This window comes from Crocuta crocuta, unplaced genomic scaffold (assembly GCF_008692635.1).
Source record: "Crocuta crocuta isolate KB4526 unplaced genomic scaffold, BGI_CrCroc_1.0 scaffold328, whole genome shotgun sequence".
Lineage (NCBI taxonomy): Eukaryota > Metazoa > Chordata > Mammalia > Carnivora > Hyaenidae > Crocuta > Crocuta crocuta.
The window spans coordinates 1,385,957-1,406,735 of record NW_027529645.1 but is presented as its reverse complement, the minus strand read 5'-3'; the positions used below and the strand labels follow the sequence as shown (position 1 = coordinate 1,406,735).

Sequence of the window (20,779 nt, the reverse complement as noted above, 5' to 3'; positions counted from 1 at the left end):
AAAAACATTACTGGGGCCCCTGGCTTGCTCAGTCTGTAAAGCGTGCAATCCTTGATCTTGGGGACATGAATTCAAGCCCCACATTGGGGTTAAGAGTTTGGTTAAAAAAATTAGGGGCGCCTGGATGGTTCAGTTGGTTAAGTGTCTGACTTAGGCTCAGGTCATGAACTCGCAGTTGATGAGTTTGAGCCCTGTGTCGGGCTCTGTGCTGACAGCTCAGAGCCTGGAGCCTGCTTCGGATCCTGCATCTCCCTCTCTCTCTGTGTTCCTCTCCCATTCACACTTTGTCTCCCTCTGTCTCTCTCTTTCTCTCTCTCTCTCAAAAATAAATAAAGGTTTAAAAAATAAAAAAAGGATAATTACTATATGATCCAGCAATCCCACTTGTGGGTATAAATCCAAAAAAACTGAAAACTGGATCTCAAAGAGAGATTTACACACCCATGTTCCCTGCGGCATTATTCACAAAAGCCAAGAACTGGAAGCAACCCAAATGTTCAATAGATGAACAGTGTTTTTAAATGTGGCATATTAAAAAAAAAAAATGTGGTATGGGGCACCTGGTGGCTCAATTGGTTAAGTGTCCAACTCTTGACCTCGGCTCAAGTCATGATCTCACAGTTCCTAGGTTCAAGCCCTACACGGAGGTCTGTGTGGACCACATCAAGCCTGCTTGTGATTCTGTCTCTCCTCTCCACCCCTCCCCTACTTGTGTTCTCTCTCGTGTTTTCTCTCTTTCTCTCTCTCTCCCTCCTTCCCCTTTAAAATAAAAATAAACTTCAGGGGCACCTGGGTGGCTCAGTTGGTTAAGCATATGACTTCAGCTCAGGTCATGATCTCAGTCCCATGTGTTCGAGTCCTGAGTTGGGCTCTGTACTGACAGCTCTGAGCCTGGAGCCTGCTTTACATTCTATGTCTCCCTCTCTCTGACCCTCCCCCCGCTTGCACTCTGTCTCTCAAAATAAAAGACACTAAACAAATTTTTTTTAATAAACTTTAAAAAATGTGGTATATACATATAATGAATTATCATTCAGCCTCTAGAAAGGAAATCCTATCATAAGCTACACCATGGATGAACCTTAATACGTTATGCAAAGTGAAATAAGCCAGTCACAAGAAACCAATCCTGTATGATTCCATTTATATGAGGTATATAAAGTAGTCAACTCTTAGAAACAGAAAGTAGAGTGGTGAGTGGTGGGAGGTGGGAGTGAGGGGTTGTTCAATGGGTATAGAGTTTCAGTTCTGTAAGATGATAAAGTTCTAGAGATCTATTACACAACAATGTGCATAGAGTTAACACTATTGTACTCTATGCTTAAAAACAGGACAATAAATTTTATGTTAAACTTTTTTATCGTAAAGATGAAAAGAAACTGTTCAGCTCATTTGACTGTATTCTTAACCACTGAACACACTTTTTGCAGAACATCTTATGAGACACAACAGGAAAACTACAGAATACCATTTGGGGAACACTGCTCTAAACATCAAAGTACATCAAATTATCCAATGCCTTTGATTACTCATTTCAGCCCTTCATTGCTCCTGAGGCCAGGAAATCTTACATTTCCAGGCAGGGGTCCAAGCTTCATGCTGGCCCAGGTTGACACTGGCCTGATATTGTCACAACCATGTGGTCTGGCACCCTTAAGGAGGGGCAGAAAGGAGGCTGGTTGAAGCAGACATCTTTTGAGAACTTGGCTCATCTTACAGTAAAACTCTTACGTGCCACCCCCACATCATGGTAGACCCTCACCAGTCATCACCAGTCATGTCTGCACCACATGCCATCCCACATATGTGTACACACGTGCGCAAACGCAAACACACACACACACACACACACACACACACACAAAGGATAAACACCAAACTACTATGCTAATCAAGTTCTCACCCAGGACTCTGGACTTGGGATTAAGGTTCTGGCTCAATCTGTTATCTTAAAAGTAAAAGATCAAAAGACACAAATGTAGGAACGTTGGCTGGCCCGGTTTACTGTCTACCATGTTCCCTAAGAAAGGGAGAAACTGAACTATGGCAAGAACTGAAACCCTTCCCACCTCAGGTGTTCCTGGCCAGCTGCATTTGTGCCCTTGGGTTCCATGAGCCACTCCACCTGAGGCGCTGACATTGCACAAATCCAGAGCCTACCAATCACAACCTAGAGTTCTGCTGTTGCAGTGGCCCTGCCCCTAAACCCTTATAAAGCCTTTTATTGCTCAAAGGACCTCAGGACGGTTTCTGTTACCACCTCAGAGAACACCAGCTGTACCTCCCACTTTTGCTCATTACCTCCCTGGGCTTGTGCAGGGGAACCTGCCATGTTGTTTCAGAAAAGCACTCCAACCTTCCCTGCTCAGCTCCTCAGCCTTTGTCCCCACTAATCTGCCTGCCTAGAATCCTGTCCGTCCTTCCTCTGTTTATCCAACTCTACCCAACCTTCCACATCCAGTGCAAATGCCTCCCCTGCTCGTGAAGCCCTCGGTCATCTTCCCCTCACCCACAAACCTGTATAGCGCTCTGTCCAGATTTTCTTGATGGCATTGCCACATTCCACCTTGTAACACAGATGCAGGTATACATATCTTTACTCCAGTACTCAACTGTATGTTCTTGGGAGCATTACCATTGTCATCTTTGTGTCACATACCACACCTAAGGCAGTGCCTCACACATAAGCAAAGGCTATAAAGACAGGTATGTATAGATGATTCCATGGGAGAACAGTACTTTGTATATTGTCTCATCCCTCTACTAAACCATCAACATAGTAAGGGCAGAATTCAATCTTAAATTCATCTCTGTAGGGGCGCCTGGGCGGCTCGGTCAGTTGAGCATCTGACTTCAGCTCAGGTCATGATCTCGCAGTTCACGAGTTTGAGCCCTGCGTCGAGCTCTGTGCTGACAGCTCGGAGCCTGGAGCCTGCTACGGATTTCGTGTCTCCCTCTCTCTCTGCCCCTCCCCATTCATGTTCTGTCTCTGTCTCTCAAAAATAAATAAATATTTAATTTTTTTTTTTAAATTCATCTCTGTAATCCTGCAGTACCATGACCATGGAATAGGCATTCCAACACTTGCTGGCTGAATGACCTAAAGGAGTAGATACTAGAATGCTTTCACCCTCTGCCCTTCAGCCCCATCACATGCAATCGCCACCTCTCCAAACCCAACTCTCCCATATTTAGGTCACTAGTGTTCTCAGAGGTAAAGGGCACTACTGAGCAACTTCCATCAAAGGCAGCAGTTGCAGGGGGAAAGAGGGTGTTATTTGGAACTATCCCTAAAACCTGCTAGGGGAGAATCCGTGACAACTTTCTGGCTGCTCTTCTGGCCATGTCAGAGGGACGGGACAGTCTTCACGGGGAGAAGGGAGACAGGAACAGACAATTCTGCTAAGGATAAGGTGCAGCAGAGGAGATGAGGTTAAGTGTGTCAGCAACAGAAAGGTCCAGATCTCTGTCCCTTCATTTGTCCGTTAATGCTTCCACAAGTTATTAAAAGCTGGCTATATCCCCTGGAAATAAGGAAGTCTGGGCCAATCTACAAGCATTCAGTGAGACCCTACTAGACACAGGTCCCTGGTGCCAAGCCCCGGAGGACACACTCAGCTGTGGACTGACAACTAGAAACCTACAAACACACTGGGGGCGATGGAGGGAAAGAATGACAACAGAGGACAGGCTGATGAGATCCAGCACCAGCCCATCTCCACTCAGTACCTGGTGGGCGTCCCCCGACGGGATGATGTAGGCCTGGATTGGCTCTGTCACATACTCTGTGTTCCTCATGGCTTGTCGCAGCTGCCGAAGCAGCTCTGACGTTGCTTTCGGAGCCATTCTGCCGTCTGCAACAACAGGAGAGTGTGTTCCAAAACCAGCCTGCCCTGGGCAACTCAGTACTCGTTCAAAGGCAGCCTCAGCAATGCACCCGCTAGCTGCCCCACCCCAGCTGCATTCTCAAACTGACCACACACACCCCCACCCCACCCCAACACCAGAGATCCNATGCCAGAAACTTTACAGTTTACAGTTCTTAAACACCACTTCCCAATAGCCATCTGCGGCAAGAAAAGCTGAGCTACTAATACTCATTTCCAAATTGATCAGTTACCTCTTTCATTTCCAGGACTATATTCTAAAGAGATAAACAGATACACAAAGATACCGGTTTATCTTTGTTGACAGTAAAAAAAAAAAAAAAAAGTAGAAGAAAATAAATAATTGGGTAAATGAACCATAATACATAAAATAGGGACACTACAAAATCATTAAAAGTTACACAGACCAAAAGAAAAAATTACACACCTATATTTAACTGTCAGAGACACCAAAAACACTGGTGGTTGACTAAAAACAAATTACAAAAGAAGATGTACAGATTATTCTTTTTTTTTTTAAGTTATTTATTTATTTATTTTTTAATGTTTTATTTATTTCTAGGAGAGAGAGAGAGAGAGAGCGTGAGCAGGGGAGGGTCAGAGAGAGAGGGAGTCACAGACTGAAACAGGCTCCAGGCTCTGAGCTGGCAGTCAGCACAGAGCCCGACGCGGGGCTCGAACCCACGAACCGCGAGATCATGACCTAAGCGAAAGTCGGACGCTTAACCGACTAAGCCACCCAGGTGCCCCCAGATTATTCTTATTTGAAAATCTGTACGTGTATATTCAGAGAGAAGTTTCTAAAAGGCCAGTCACTTAAGTGTTAATTAGTGGTTACCTTTGAACTGCTTAAGTTTGACTGTATTAAAAGAAGTATGGTTTAGGGGCACCTGGTTTAGGGGCTCAGTCCGTTAAGCATCCAACGCTTGATCTCAGCTTAGGTCGTGATCTTGCGGTTCGTGAGATGGAGTCCTGAGCATCAGGCTCTGCACTGAGCCTCCTTGGAATTCTGTCTCCCTCTCTCTCTGCCCCTACCCGACTCATGCTGTCTCTCTCTCAAAATAAATAAAACTTAAAATATCATATTACAATATTTTTGTTAAATAGCCAACCACAGATTAGGAGATCAGTCCACTACAAGTTAAAAGCCTAAGTCACATGATCTGCTGAATACCTACTATCAGCTGGGTGTGTAACCTCAGGGAGAAGGGCACTGAGGACTCAGTGGTCTGTGTTTGCCTCTCTAAAATATGGTGGGAGCAGAGTAGACCCAGGGTCTCCCAAATGAGCCCTGAAAAAGTCCCAGGGGTCCCCAAGAGTCTATCCCAATAAACTAGAGCTGGAGTCACCAGCTCAAGAAAATACAAAATTGAAACAGAAATATGAAAATCATTTTTAAAAGAAAATGTTAAATGTAGTCTTACTAGAAATTCTTATACTCTTACTAATTTGTAGTAACAAAATTATCAAAAGAATTACTCAAGTCCAAAGAAATTATCCAAAGTAACACTCAAATCAAAGTGTATTCTTGCCTCCTGGTTAGTACAAGAGACTATTTCTATGTGATAAAGGACAGATAATGCAAACTTTCAAATCTCCTTACCTGGTTTAAAAAAAAAAAAAAAAAAAAACCTTTACTCAAAAAATACTGACATCAGCGAACAGTTCTGATAACTCACACATATGATAACTACAGATACATGAGTAGATAATGACTATATCATAGTTATTAATCCCGTGGGCATATAACAAAACAACTTCACAAAAAGCCAATTATAAAACAGGGACCATACATATTTTTCCACATCCCATACACTGGCACAAAACTGTACTATTAGAATTCAAGTAGAATAATGAGTTTTTCCAGCTCAGTTTTTAAATAGATTTTACTTTTTTAGAGCAGTTACAGATTCACAGGAAAAGTGAGCAGAAAATACAGAGAGTTCCCATATACCTCCCTTTTCCAACATACACATAGCCTCCCCCACAACCAAGATTCTCCATCAATGGAGCCAGACAGCATTATGCTAAGTGAAATAAGTCAGTCAGAGAAAGACAAAAACCATATGATTTCACTCATGTGTAGAATTTAAGAAACAAAACAAATGTACACGGGGGGTGGTGGGAAAGAGAGGAATACCAAGAAACAGACTCTTAACTATACAGAAAAAACTGATGGTGACCAGAGGGGAGGCTGGGGGAAGGTCGGGTGGGATCATAGTAAATAGGTGATGGGGATGAAGGGGAGAGTCATGATGAACACTGGGTATTGTAAGTAAGTGCTGAATCACTAAACTGTACACCTGAAACTAATATCGTGCTGTATGTTACCTAACTGGAATTTAAGTAAAAACTTGAAAAAAGTGACCTTATCAGCCACTGACTTCATCAATAAAGTCAACAGAACGAACAGCAAACACAAAATTCTCAGTTACAAACTGAAAATCATCAAAGGCAAAATGGAACTGGTCAAGGACGTCCTCTGCTTCAGGGACACCGTAACNCGGGGCCCGAACCCACGAACCGCGAGATCATGACCTAAGCAAAAGTCGGACGCTTCACCGACTAAGCCACCCAGGCGCCCCTCCTCACCACCAGATTCTGACTTTCATCACCATCTCCCGCCTCATCCTCACCTTCTCTCTCTTGACTGGCCTCCTCAGAAACATCAGCACTGCATGCCTTACTCTACTATGGTGCCATGCCACACTTCCCTACACAATGCCACCTGCCATCACCACCTTCCGGGCTCCCTCCTCCTCTTCCTTCACATTTGGTTGGTGTCCTTGGTCAGATGCAGCCACTTCTCTGTCACCCGTATCAGACACAAAGAAAGAAATCCCAACACCGCAACCCACGGTTAGGACGTGGTAAGCGGCGGCAGCAGCCACGGTAAAGGTGAAGAAGACAGTGACGGGCAATGGCTAAAGCAATTGGCGGGGGCACTGAAAACAGCTTCCATGCACAAGGATGGCTGGAGCAGCTGTGGCCACAGGCACAACAGGCCTTGTAAGCGACTGAATGGGTGTGCAGCTGGCTAAGGAGGGGACGAAGCTGGTGCAATTACAAGACCCAGCCACAGAGGCGGCAGCGGTTGAAAAAGCAGCCACGATGGAGGAGATGAGAGTCACGGCTGGTTACCCTCGCCAGGTGATTTTTGTGAGGATTAGATAGGTAACTCTATATGTAGGATTAATAGAGTGAAATACACAATTAACTATGAAAGCAATGTGATAAATAGTGCAACAGGGGTAGATATTGCTTCTCCTTAAGATAGGGACCATGTCATCCTCATTCCTGAATCCATGTACCTAGCCCACCACCTAGCACACACATATGCTTTCTCAAAGATGGCTGAGTCAAGGTCACAACTTTGTGTCATGATCTTTTATCAGTCAGACTTACAATAACCAACAGCAAAGAACTTTCCTTGAAAGAAGAAAGCTAGGATCTTAGAAGATGTCATATGACAGCACCTGCTCACTCCACATTCCATTACTTTTAGAAATCTAGAAGCAGCCAAGAGTTAATCAGGGCGTACAGGAAGAAAGAAGCCAAGAGCAACAAGCCTAGTCCATGATGTAACATTAGCCCATACGCTGCCAGGTATTTTTAAATCATGCTTTAAAGAGAATGACTCATTTAAAAGTCTCTTGTACATGTGGGCCTGCTTTCAGAAATAAGTCCCTAAACCTTCAGCCTTTATCATAAACAAAACTTTTCACTGCTTAGAAGTACATGAAAAGCACACCATATTTACCTCACTGGGTGGCTAGGGGAATCTAACTTGACATCATGTGTTAGACCACCATGTAGAGCATCTAGTTACTTTATAAAAGCTCAGGAAATATTATTTGAGTCTGGATCTGAAGCACCAGCTGGGTTTCCTCCACGCCTTGTTATAAGAATAGAAGGGGCTGGTTTACTCCAATTTCAGCATCTTAGCACATGCATAAATGCCAGGCTGCTCTTCCAGCATCAAGAGCTTTAGAGGCAGTGGTTCCTTCTCTGTCTCACTGCTGGGTGAGGACCAAGGGCTTTACACACATTAGTGGTTAGTTCTCACAATAACCCTCCAAGGGAGATTTCACTATTCTCATTGTATCAAGGAATAGGAGGTAAATACTTGCCCCAGTCAACTGGATCACCAAGCACCAAGACCCAATATCTATCCAATTCCCAAGTATGCTCTATTATAACATATTATCTAGGGAACGTAATAGAGGCTCTCTTAAAAGTATTCTAAGACCAATGGAATCAAACAAGTGGGTTCTAGTTTCCAGCTGGGATAGCAACCTCAGACAACTGATGTCCCCTGAATCTCTATTTCTTCATACCTAATAAAGAGAAGTTCTCTTTAAACTCTAAATGTGATCATTCGTTCACTTTTTCCCTTTACTTACTTTTTCTCATTCCTTCTTCCTTCTTCCTCTCCTCCTTCCTAATATGACCCAAAATATATACTCTGGTTTCTCTTCAGATCCTAGAAATCTTTCACCTTTTACAAAATGTGTTGCATACATTTATCTCTATTTTTAAAGAAAAGGGACCTGACTTCATGAAACTGTAGCATTGCTCTTCCAGGGAGAGATCAGACACAGCTTATGTGCTCCAGGTGATCAATTTTTTTCAGTCAACTAAAAGGAAATGCTGTAGTTCTCCTGGGTGGTCCTCAGAAAAGCACTAGCTTTCAAGGGATAGAAATATACTAATATACCACTTTTCAGAATTCAGGATTCTGGCAACCCAACAATACAACCAGCCAGTTCTGGGAAAACAGTATGGTTCCAGAAATTTCTCCCAAAAAGATTTTCCTGAAATTACATTCAACTTATACAGCAGAGCACTGTACTACAAACTTTTCTCATTTCATAATCTTATGACAAAAACTGGAAGCCACTCTCCAAGGCAGTCAATGAAAGCTCACATTAGAGAGGGGAAAAACCAAAAGAGGCCATTTTCAAAAATAACCTATCTCCTCCTCCACCACCACCCAATCCCCAGAAATAGGAAATATGAAAACTAAAATTTTCTCATGTGTTACCTAAAAACAGTGGTAAGTATATAGAGAAATGGTAAGCAACTACCCAGAAGCCAGAAGACAAAATGGGGTTTAATTTCCACATCTGTATCTGTCCCCTAAGTCCCAACCATGAGCAATTATTAATCCTTTAACTCTCTTCTCTTCTACTTGGGTTACAGTATGGGGACCTAAAATTCTTTTGAGATGTTCCATCTAATTAATAGGCAAAATTATTACCTGTTTCCGTGCCTGGGTCACCAGAGTGTGTCACCTCGTTAGGCTCAATTATTCTTAAGTTTTTCAGCTGAAAATCCTGGTGATTTGCCCTTAAGAAGAGAAAGAACAGGATATTGCACTTTGATCATAGGAAACGTGGCAAGGCTTGTTTAGAGAGGATATCTACTTGACTTAGCAATTTTCCTTCGTGAGTCAGAAGGACTCTCACCCTGGCATCGAAACGAAATAAGTTTCAGATAAAACTTGAAGCTAAAACAGCACCATGGCAGGCAAACCTTCTCAGATCTAACCTCCTAATTCATGAATTCTCTTCAGCTATACCTAGTAGTACAATTAAGTTATTCCTCCTAACTAGTCTAAAAATATTTTATTTGCAATGACTATAATTTTCACGTGTACAAATTCTATTTGGTTCTTTTTTTTTTTTTTTTTTTTTTAATATATAGAGAGAGAGACCAGAGAACAGAATGAAAGAAAGAGAATTTATCTTAAAGCAGGCTCCATGCCACCATGGAGCCCAAGCCCAAGACCCTGGGATCATGACCTGAGTCAAAATCAAGAGTCGGACACTCAATGACCAAGCCACCCAGGCACTCCTGGTTTTCTTTTTTTTTAATTTGCCTGCTCTTACTTCATGGTGTCCCATTCTTTCACTGTGGTTTCTATTCCTTCTCCTAACTTCAATTATTTGGGGCCCTTATTTTATAATTCACTTCAGACTTTCCATTAGAAGGTCTTGGGGGCAACTAATCTTTGACAAAGCAGAAAAGAATATCAATGGAATAAAAGTCTCTTCAGCAAATGGTGTTGGGAAAACTGGACAATGACATGCAGAAGAAGGAACCTGGACCACTTTCTTACACCATACACAAAAACAAACTCAAAATGGATGTAAGACCAAAACATAAGACAGGAGGCCATCAAAATCTTAGAGAAAGCAGGCAAAAACCTTTTTGACCTCAGCTGCAGCAACTTACCTCTTACTCAACACATCTCCGGAGGCAAGGGAAACAAAAGCAAAAATGAACTATTGGGACTTCATAAAGATAAAAAGCCTCTTTCTGCACAGCAAAGGAAATAATCAGTAAAACTAAAAGGCAACTGACGGAATGGGAGAAGGTATTTGCAAATGACATGTCAGATTAAAGGATTAGTATCCAAAATCTATAAAGAACTTATCAAACTCAACACCCGAAAAACAAATAATGCAGTGAGGAAATGGGCAAAAGACATGAATAGACACTTCTCCAAAGACATCCAGATGGCAAACAGATACATGAAAAAATGCTCAACATCACTTATCATCAGGGAAATACAAATCAAACCAACAATGAGATGCCACCTCACACCTGTCAGAATGGCTAAAATTAACAACTCAGGCAACAACAGATGTTTGGCGAGGATGCAGAGAAAGACGATCTCTTTTGCACTGCTGGTGGGAATGCAAACTGGTGCAGCCACTCTGGAAAACAGCATGGAGGTTCCTCAAGAAGTTAAAAATAGAACTACCCTATGACCCAGCAATTGCACTACTAGGTATTTACCCAAAGGATACAGAGTGCTGTTTCAAAGGGGCACATGAGCCCCAATGTTTATTGCCCAAGTACAGAAAGAGCCCAAATGTCCACTGACAGAGGAATGGATAAAGATGTGGTGTATGTATATATATATATATATATATATATATATATATTTATGTATATATTTTTATGTATATATATATACACACACACACACACACACAATGAGGTATTACTCAGCTATCAAAAAGAATTCTTGCCATTTGCAACAACACAGATGGAACTAGAGTATATTATGCTAAGTGAAATTAGTCAGAGAAAGCAAATATATGACTTCTCATATGTGAAATTTAAGATACATTTAAAACAAATCAACATAAAGGAATGGAAGCAAAAATATTAAAAAACAGGGAGGGAGATAAACCATAAGAGACTCTTAAATATAAAAAACAAATTGAGGGTTGCTGGAGGGGTCTTGGGTGGGCAGATGGGCTTAAATGTGTGAGGGGTATTAAGGAGGACATTTGTTGGGATGAGCACTGGGTGTTGTATGTAAGTGATGAATCACTAAATTCTATGCCTAAAATCATTATTACACTATATGTTAACTAACTTGGATGTAAATTTAAAAAAACTAAAAATTAAATAAAAAAAGAAGGTCTTGGGATAGTAAACTTCAAGTTTTCTGGGTCTGCTGGCTTCCTCTTAGTAAGTTATTCCTTGTGTGTTTTGTCATCTTTTATTAAGAGCCTATCTCCAGTAGAAACTATTTTATCTGTGAAAATTAGACATGTCCTGGTTGTACCAGCACTACTGTCACTGCTCTTTGCTTATGAGACTAATTTCCACTTTAATTTCTTAGCTAGGAGATTTACACACAAGTCTCCTATCCCCGTATAGGGAAAGTCTGATGCTCTGGACCCCAAGTATGAAGGCCTATAGAGTCTGATAACCTTCCCAGGCTCAGCTTACCAGATACCATTAAAGCTTTAAGTTCCCCTAAATTTCTGGCACCTGAGGATTTCTCTTTCTTTCAAGACTCTTCTATAATTGAGGCCCTACTCTAGACACAACAATGAACAAAACAGACAACATCTCTGACCTCAGGAAGTTTACGTGGCAATGGGGATAGGGACTCGACGATGCTGAAAGAAAAGGATCCAGGAGGAGAGGCAACAGACACAAAACAAGAACACAGTTTGTCAGGGAGTATGTGTTCTGTAAAGAAAAGTAAAACAGGGCAAGGGGAAGAGTGTCAGAGAGGTAAAGGGAAAGAGTTATTTTACATGGGGTTGCTAGGCAAGATCTCTTCGCTAACAGATGACATTTTAGCAGAGTCCTAAAAAAAGTAAGGGATCAAGCCATGTGAATGACTAAGAACATTCTAGAAAAGGGGACTAGTAAGTGCAAAGGCCCTAAGGCAGGAGTATGCCTGGTATACATCAGAGAAAGCAAGAAGGCCAGGGTAGTGTGCTGGCAGGTGGGGAGGTAAATGGTTAGGAGACAAGATCAGAGAGGCAACAAGGAGCCTGCTGTGGGTCATACAAAGGATTTGGGTTTTATTCAGCTATAAACTTAAAGGTAATTTTGTTACAATTTTACCACATTTTTATGTATTAGTAGAGGAAGAGGAGCCCACATTAGCTCAATCCACTACACAGCCAGAACCAGAAGACCAGACATTTTCACCAACCATTCCAGGCCTACTCTCTGATGGCTGCTACTTTAATTTTGTTGGACAGAATGAGATGTTCTGTATTGTGAATCACACATTCTTTCATTAAAAAAGACATGTCAATATTTCTTATAAATCTAAGTGCAAATATCTTCAGCAAAACCAAATACATTAACATATAAAAATGATCATATACCACCACCAAGTGGGATTTATCCCATGAATGCAAGTTTGGTTCAACATACAAAAATTAATGTAATACACAATATCAATAGAATAAAGAATGAAAGCTGCATGATCACATCAATAGACACAGAAAAAGCATTCTGACAAAATCCAACACCTTTTCATGATAAAAGTACTCGGTAAACTAGAAGAGAAATTCCTCAACCTGATCAAGAATATTACAAAAATCCACATCTAACATAATCTTTTTTTAATGTTTATTTCTTTTTGAGAAAGAGAGAGAGAGTACAAGCAGGGGAGTGGCAGAGAGAGAGGGAGACACAGAATCCAAAGCAGGTGCCAGGCACTGAGCTGTCAGCACAGAGCCCGACGGGGAGCTGGAACTCAAGAGCTGCAAGATCATGATTTGAGCCGAAGTCAGACACTTAAGCAACTGAGCTACCCAGGGGCCCCAACAGCTAACATCGTCTTTAATGTTAAAAGGCTGAATGCTTTCTGCCTAAGATCAAGACAAAGCTGTCCAATCTTGCTACTTAAGTCAACACTATACTGGTGATTCTATTCAGGGCAATTAGGCAAACACTGAAATACAAGGCATCTAAATTAGAAAAGAAGTAAAATTGGGGCGCCTGGGTGGCTCAGTTGGTTAAGCGTCTGACTTCGGCTCAGGTCATGATCTGATCTTGCGGTTTGTGAGTTCAAGCCCCACATCGGGCTCTGTGCTGACAGCTCAGAGCCTGGAGCCTGCTTCAGATTCTGTATCTCCCTCTCTCTCTGTTCCTTCCCTGCTCGCACTCTATCTTTCAAAAATATAATAAAGAATAAAAGAAATTTGGGGTGCCTGGGTGGCTCAGTCAGTTCAGCATCCGACTTCAGCTCAGGTCATGATCTAACAGTTCATGGGTTCGAGCCCCGCATTGGTTTCTGTGCTGACAGCTCAGAGTCTGGAGCCTGTTTCAGATTCTGTGTTGCCCTCTCTCTCTCTGCCCCACCTCCACTCGTGCTCTGTCTCTCTCTTTCTCAAAATTAAATAAAACCAAAAAAAAACTTTTTTAAGAATTTAAAAAAAATTTTAAAAAGAAGTAAAATTACCTCTACTTGCAAATGGCATTATCTTCAATATAAAAAATCTTAAAGAATCTACACAAAAAAATTAGAACAAAGAAGCTCATCAAGACTACAGGATACAAAATCAATATATAGTAATTAGCTGAATTTCTATATACTTGTAAATGAACAATCCAAAAATGAAATTAAGAAAAATTCATTTACAACAGCTCAAAAGAATAAATACCTAAGAATATATTTAACAAAATAGATGCAAAGCTTATACTCTGAAAACTACAAAACACTGTAAAAGAAATTAAAATAGACCTAAATCAATGGAAAGACAATCTATTTCACGAGTTGAAGGCTCAGTACTGTTAAAATGGCAATACTCCCCCAAAATAATCTAGAGGCAATCCCTATCAAATTGCAGCTAGCTAGTATACGCAAAAATTGACAAGCAAATCCTATAATTTATATGGAAATGCAAGGAATCCAGAATAGCCACATCAATCTAGAAAAACAACGTTGATTTCAAAACTAATAAAACTACAGTAATCAAGACAGTGTGGTATTAGCAAAAGGTACTGGCATAAAGACCAATGAAACAGAATTAGCTCAGAAATAAACTCTCACACTTATACCCAATTTTTGACAACAGCGCCAAAACTATTCAATGGAGAAAAAAAGAGTCTCTTCAGCAAATAATATTAGGACAACTGGCAATCCACATGCAAAAGAATGAAACTGAACCTCCACCCTCACACCAAAAATAAAAATTAACTCAAAATGGATCATAGACATAAATGTTTCTTGGAAGAATACATAGGCACAAATCTGCCTGACCTTGGATAAGGCAATGATTTCTTAGATATGACATCAAAAGTATAAGCAACCAAAGAAAACAGATACACTGGACTTTATTAATGACTTTTTTACTTCAGAGGATACCATCAAGAAAGCAAAAAAATGCGGCACCTGGCTGGCTCAGCTGATAAAGCAGGAGACTCTTGACCTCAGGGTCATGAGTTGAGCCCCACAATGGGTGTGAAGACCATTTAAAATAAAATGGTAGGAAAAAAAAAAAAAAGAAGAAGAAGAAAGAAAGAGAAAGAGAGAAAGTACAAAGACAACTGATAAAATGAGAGAAAATGTTTGCAACTCGTATTTGATGAGTCTAATATCCAGAGTATATAAAGAAGTATTGCGAAACACCTGGGTGCCTCAGTTGGCTGAACACCCAACTCATGATTTCTGCTCAGGTAATGAATGGGATCCGGACCCATGTCCGGCTCCACACTGAGCATGGAGTCTATTTAAGAGTTTCTCTCTCTCGCTCTCTGTATCTCTCCCCGACTCACACTCTCTCTCTCTAAAAATAATACTAATAATAAATTAAATAAAATTTTTTATTTTAAAAATAAAAGAACTATTGCAACTCAATAATAAAAGACAACTCAATTTTTTTTTTTTTTTTGAGAGAGAAGAGAAAGAGAATGCACATGAATGGAGCAGAGAGAGAGGGAGAGAATCCCAAGCAGACTTCATGTCTATCGCAGAGCCCAATGTAGGGCTGGATCTCACAACCGGAGCTGAAATCAAGAGTCGGATGCTGATCCAATTGAGCCACCTGGCGCCCATGACAACCCAATTTTAAAATGGTCAAGGGCATGTGAATAGTCATTTCCAAACACACATTTTTCCTAAGAAGATATACAAAGAGCAAATGAGCACATGAAAAGATTTTCAGTATCTTTATCCGTTAGAGAAATGCAAATGAAAATCACAATGAGATATAATTTCACATCCACTAGGAAGGTTATAATCAAAAAGAACAGACAATGGGATGCTTGGGTGGCTCAGTCAGTTAAGCATCCAACTTCAGCTCAGGTCATGATCTCACGGTTCGTGGGTTCGAGCCCCACGTCAGGCTCTGTGCTGACAGCTAGCTCAGAGCCTGGAGCTGGTTTCAGATTCTGTGTCTCCCTCTCTCTCTGACACTCCCCTGCTCACGTTGTATCTCTCTCAGAAATAAATAAAAAACATTAAAAAAAAAAAAAGAACAGAAATAACAAGTGTAGGAAAGGATGCGGAAAAATTGAACCCTCATACTGTTGGTGGGAATATAAAATGGTGTAGTGAGTTTGGAAAACAGTCCAGCATTCCTCAAAAGGTTAAATACAGAATTATCCTATAACGGGGCACCTAGGTGACTCAGTCAGTTGAAGGTATGACTCTTGACCTCAGCTCAGCTCATGATCTCATGGTTCCTGGGATCAAGCCCTCACATCGGGCTCTGCACTGACAGCACATTACCTGTTTGGGATCCTCTTTCCCTCTTTCTCTGCCTCTCCTCCACTCACATACATATGCGCGCTCTCACGCGCTCTCTCTCTCTCTCTCTCTCAAAAAAATAAACATTTAGTAAAAAATAATAATAATAATTATCCTATGACCCAGCAATTCCACTCCTAGGTATGAAATATTAAAAACATAAGCCCACATAAAAACTTGTATATGAACCTTCATAGCAGCATGTTCATGATATCCACAAAGTAGAAACAACCCAAATGTCCATCAACTGATTAAAGGATAAATACCTGATCTATCCATACAATGGAATATTATTTGGCAATAAAAAGGAATCAAATACTGATAACTTGCTACAGCATAGTAAACTCTGAAAATATTTTATGCTAAGTAAAAAAAAACCGGTCAAGGAAGACCATATGTTGTATGATTCTGTATGCAATGTCCAGGAACAGGCAAATTACCATAGAGACAGAAAGTAGACAGGCAATTGCCTACAGGTGGGGTGAAGTTGGAAGAAATGGGGAGCACCTGCCCATGTGTATAGGGTTTCTTCCGGCAGCGGGATAAAGATGTTCTAAAACTGCAGTGTTGGTGTACAACTCTAAGAATATTCTAAAAATCACTGAAATGCATATTTTATTTTAGTGTTTTATTTTATCTTTGAGAGAGACAAATAGACAGAGCGAGCGGGGGGAGGAGGGCGGGGGGGGGGGGGAGAGACAAAGAGAGAGAGGGAGGCACAGAACCTGAAGCAGGCTCTGTGCTGTCAGCCAGAGAGTCTGATGCAGAGCTTGAACTCACGAACTGCAAGATTATGACCTGAGCGGAAGCTGGACGCTTAACAAACTGAGCCACCCAGGTATGTTTTAAATAGGTGACTAACATGGTACGTGAATTATATCTCAAGAAAGCTGCTATAGTGTTTTACAAACAAGTGTTTTTCTTGGACAGAGATCCATGTGACAGTCTCACCTGATTTCTCTTGACTTTATGTACCCGTTTACCAGATGGTGAACCAAGGAAGTCAGTTTCTCTATACATTCAAAGCTAACTGGTCCCAGTGACTAATTAGGGCACTGGACAAGAGGGCTGGAGGGAGTTATTCAGAAGTAGCTCCATTCATTCACTTTTTACAAGAGAAGAAACAAAGATAACTTGCTACAGGTCAAACACCTCAGTAGCTGCAAAGTCAAGACAAAAAATCAGGTCTGACAGGTGAAGCTCATAGATTTTGAATTCAGTCTCACTCTCTGAGCATCACTACCTCCACCTTCCTATCAGGATCAAAGGGGCCATGAAGAAGCTAAACAGTACAGTTGTTCTGTTCCTGCCATACCCTGGTCTGCAGAATCCAAGACCCAGCTACCCTTCACTTACTTGGACAGATACATTCCCAGGCTCTCAGCTGAAGCAGGGCTACCCTTAAATGTTAGGGGTACAGTGTACTTCAGGGACCATCCAACTCCACTCCCTCCCCTAGACAAAGGAACTGAGAAACAGAGACCAAATGACTTGCTCAAAGCCTCATAGCTAGTTGGGTGACAGAGCCAGTCTAGAATTACAGTCCAGGCCTCCCAACTCCCAACAGTGCTTCTTCGACCCATACCTTTTCAACATGGGGACATGCCACAAGGTGGGTAAGGGGAAAGAAGCGTGCAGAGAACTTCCTGTTTGATCTTTGCATAAGATGGAAAGGGCACATCTTTCTTTTTAAAGAAACCCCAGCAGGGCTGTGCTTACCCGCTTACCTGGGTCCGGGATGAGAATTATGCATGATTATCACTCAGGATGGGGCAAAACAAGGATCAAGATCCTCAATCACAACATGGGGCGCCCGGGTGGCTCAGTCAGTCAAGTGTCCAACTCTTGGTTTCAGCTCAGGTCATGATGTCACAGTTCGTGGGTTTGAGCCCCATGTCAAGCTCTGTGCTAGTGGTGTGGAGCCTGCTTAGAGAATCTCTCCCTCTCTCTGCCCCTGCCCCGCACACTGTCTCTCTGTCTCAAGATAAATAAAATAAACTTAAAAAAAAAAAAAAAAGATGCTCAATCATGCCTATTAAGTTCACCTAAGAGCAGACTGAAACACGTTTTAGGATGTGGAAGTGGGAAATGTGGTTATTTCCTACCCAAAATCTATCCCTCCCTCCTTCTTTTGGTCAAAGCACAATGGTTTCCATCTGAGACAGTCTCGTGTCCATTTTCAGTCCACAGAGTTGGGATAACTCTCATCCTCACCCACCAATTCTGGGACCCACGCCTGGGTAATCTATCTCTATGGTCACAACGACTGGTTTGGGGATAAACATAAGGTCAAGTCAGCCTACGGGAAATCAGATCTGGAACTTGTGCTCCAAGCATTCGGAAAGGCTCTATTTCTGCTGGGGCTGCTAGCTCAGAACCATCATACCTCCTATAAAGACAAAGCCTGCCTGAGAATGATGCCAACTTAAGAAAACAGAGCCAAGAGATGCAAAAAAAAAGAGGACAGGTCGCATGCCAGTGTTGGTCTCCTGGACTCAGCTGCACTAGAAGCCAGCTTTTTACCTAAGTCAGTTTTACCTGAAACGCAAGAAGTTCTCACTGTTACACTGAATAGCACTCAAATTCTGCCAGTAAGGGAGGGCCCTGGGGCAAATGGCCCTTCTCAGCCTCTCAGTGGCCTTCTGTGTGTGGAGGCTCTGACAGCTGATGCCAAAAGACCCTTCTGCCCCTAAAAAGTTGTGATTCTACAAATCTAATCTTGGTCCACAAAGCTATTTACATGCGTAGGATCTAATTCAGCATTAACCTAACCTCATTTCCAGCACTTAACATACTGGCAACTCCTTCCACACCAGGTTTGCCACAGGGCCCTACATCCTTCCACAAGTCAGATCTGCTTCTCTACTCATCCCAAGCATGGCATACCAAGGCCAAGGCCAGGTCAAGGTCAGTTTAGGATCTATTCACTCACAATCACAAGTACAAGCCATGGTCTGCGTTCAGCAAGCGGGCCTGGCCATGCTGCCAGGTGCATTTATTCAAGTCTCAACTGGTCTGAGGATGGCTGATCCCGTGGGCATGGCCAGGGAATTTGGCTTCCGGCCTTCGTGATCTCTGAACGTTTCTCAGTCTCCCACTTTGTTAGCTGCTGTAATAAGTATATCCTGGTTTGGGGAGGAGTATAAACTGAAATGTGTTTGAGAACGGGAGAGAGAGCCCAGGGCAGGTTGCTGGTGGGATCTTTCTAGAGATTATGCCAAAGTATACCCTTACACAATCTCTGAAACCAATTGGGTGGGGATGGGCCTGCGGCTGCATATCTTCATGAAGGTTGAGGATGAGTAAGGCGAATTGCTGGTGTCACGATTGTTATTTGAGGATTATATTCCCCGGGAAGAGGGCGAGAGCAGGGGCTCTTCCACTTCCCAGGACACCCTGAGGTGCCTGGAGGTGCCAACTTCCTGCAACAGCTGGGGTCTTCCCGCTGGGCCGGGGAGAGAGGTGGGACGCGCCCACCGCCCCTCCGACAGAGCTCTGCAGCTCCGCGGACACGCTCATCCGGGAACCGGGATCCGGCTGCCCGAGGGTGCCCGCAGCCCTCCTGAAACGAAACGGAACTTGCCGGCTTGCATGGCTCCCTCCCCCTGCTCCTGCTCAGGGGTCTCCCGAAAGCCAAGGCCCTTGCCAGACTGTGGTGGGCCGCCTTCCGCTTCTCAACCCTCTCGTTGCAGCCCTCCGAGGTGCAACACGCGCGCCCGGGCCCCGGAATCACGCCCTGCCCAGACGCCGGCTACCCGGCAGAGTCCCTCACCTTACTCGCGGTGCCTTTCTGGAGGCTGCCATTCGGCGGTGACGTGCCCCGGCCCACGTCAGGGGAGCGCAGACCAGCTGATCACCCTGGGAAGAGCAGGAAGGAGCGAGGCGGGCGCACAGGCTGCAGCAGCGCGAGCCGAGGGGCCACGCCCCCTTCTGTGGCGTGTGCCCGCGCCGTGGCCCCGCCCACCCTCAGGTCCCGCCCACAAGCCCGCAACTACCGGCGTACTGTCTGGGAGGCGGGAGGCAGGAAGTGTGACCGCGCTTCCACCCCAGCAGGCTTTGCCTCTTCCCCTGCAGCGAGTTAAGGGGAGGAGGCCGTGCCACGGCGCATCGTTTCTGTTGGTTTTCTCGCCTTTTCCCAAAGAGAAAAAAGGGGGCTTTGCCGGCTAAAGGGACTGGGGCGCGAAGAGCTACCCTCCAGGGATGTTCCCGCCTTTAGGATGGCAGAGGAGGGGAAATGAGATCAGTTCCGATAGTATCGATAGTATCGCTGCAGTCTCACTGAGGCTTTAGAGATGTCCCCCAAAATCACTTCTTCAGGCAACTTCAAAATCCAGCTAGCCACTCCATTTGGAGAGCAAACGGGCACCTCAAACTTAACATATCTGAACCACGCTCCCGCCCAACGCACCAAAACTGTGCTCCATCAGTCTTGACCATCTCAGTCAGTGGCTACTCCATTCTTTCAGAGGCTCAGAACAACATCTTGGAGCCATTCGTGCCTTCTTCATTCAAACACTACATCCAATCGGTCAAAAAATCTTGTTGGCCTGTATTCAAAATAAATCACTTATCCCATCCCACAGGCCCCCCGCCTGGTCTGACACACTTGCGTAATTAATTACACTGGCCTCCCTACTGCCACCCGGCACAGTCTACTGGAAAAACTGCAGCCAGTGTTTCAATCCTTTGAAGTCTGAGATCACTTTGCTACTCTGCTTAGCACTTTCTGATGGTTCCTCATGTCATTCAAGCTAAAAGCTCTGCTTGATCTGCCCCTAATCTCACTTCCTTCTGTTCTCACCCTGCTCGCTCTGCCCCAGCTAAACTCGCCTCCTTGCTATCCTTGAAGAAGCTGGCCACACTCATGCCT

The 20,779-nt window shown here is 43.2% G+C and overlaps 1 protein-coding gene across 2 annotated transcripts in view; it reads right to left on the bottom strand.

The window, feature by feature from the left end:
- XPNPEP1 (X-prolyl aminopeptidase 1) overlaps positions 1-19,766 on the bottom strand; it is a 57,332-nt gene extending 37,566 nt beyond the window's left edge. Inside the window, exons 1-3 of one of the 2 annotated variants that reach the window (XM_077762442.1) lie at positions 19,682-19,766; positions 9,148-9,236; positions 3,730-3,854 (exon numbers count right to left, since the gene is read on the bottom strand). In XM_077762442.1, the coding sequence (XP_077618568.1) occupies positions 3,730-3,854; positions 9,148-9,236; positions 19,682-19,713 (246 nt within the window). In that variant the 5' untranslated portion in view covers positions 19,714-19,766. The remainder of the gene's footprint in view (positions 1-3,729; positions 3,855-9,147; positions 9,237-19,681) is intronic. The other variant, XM_077762443.1, reaches the window with a different exon arrangement.
- Positions 19,767-20,779: the final 1,013 nt, after the last annotated feature.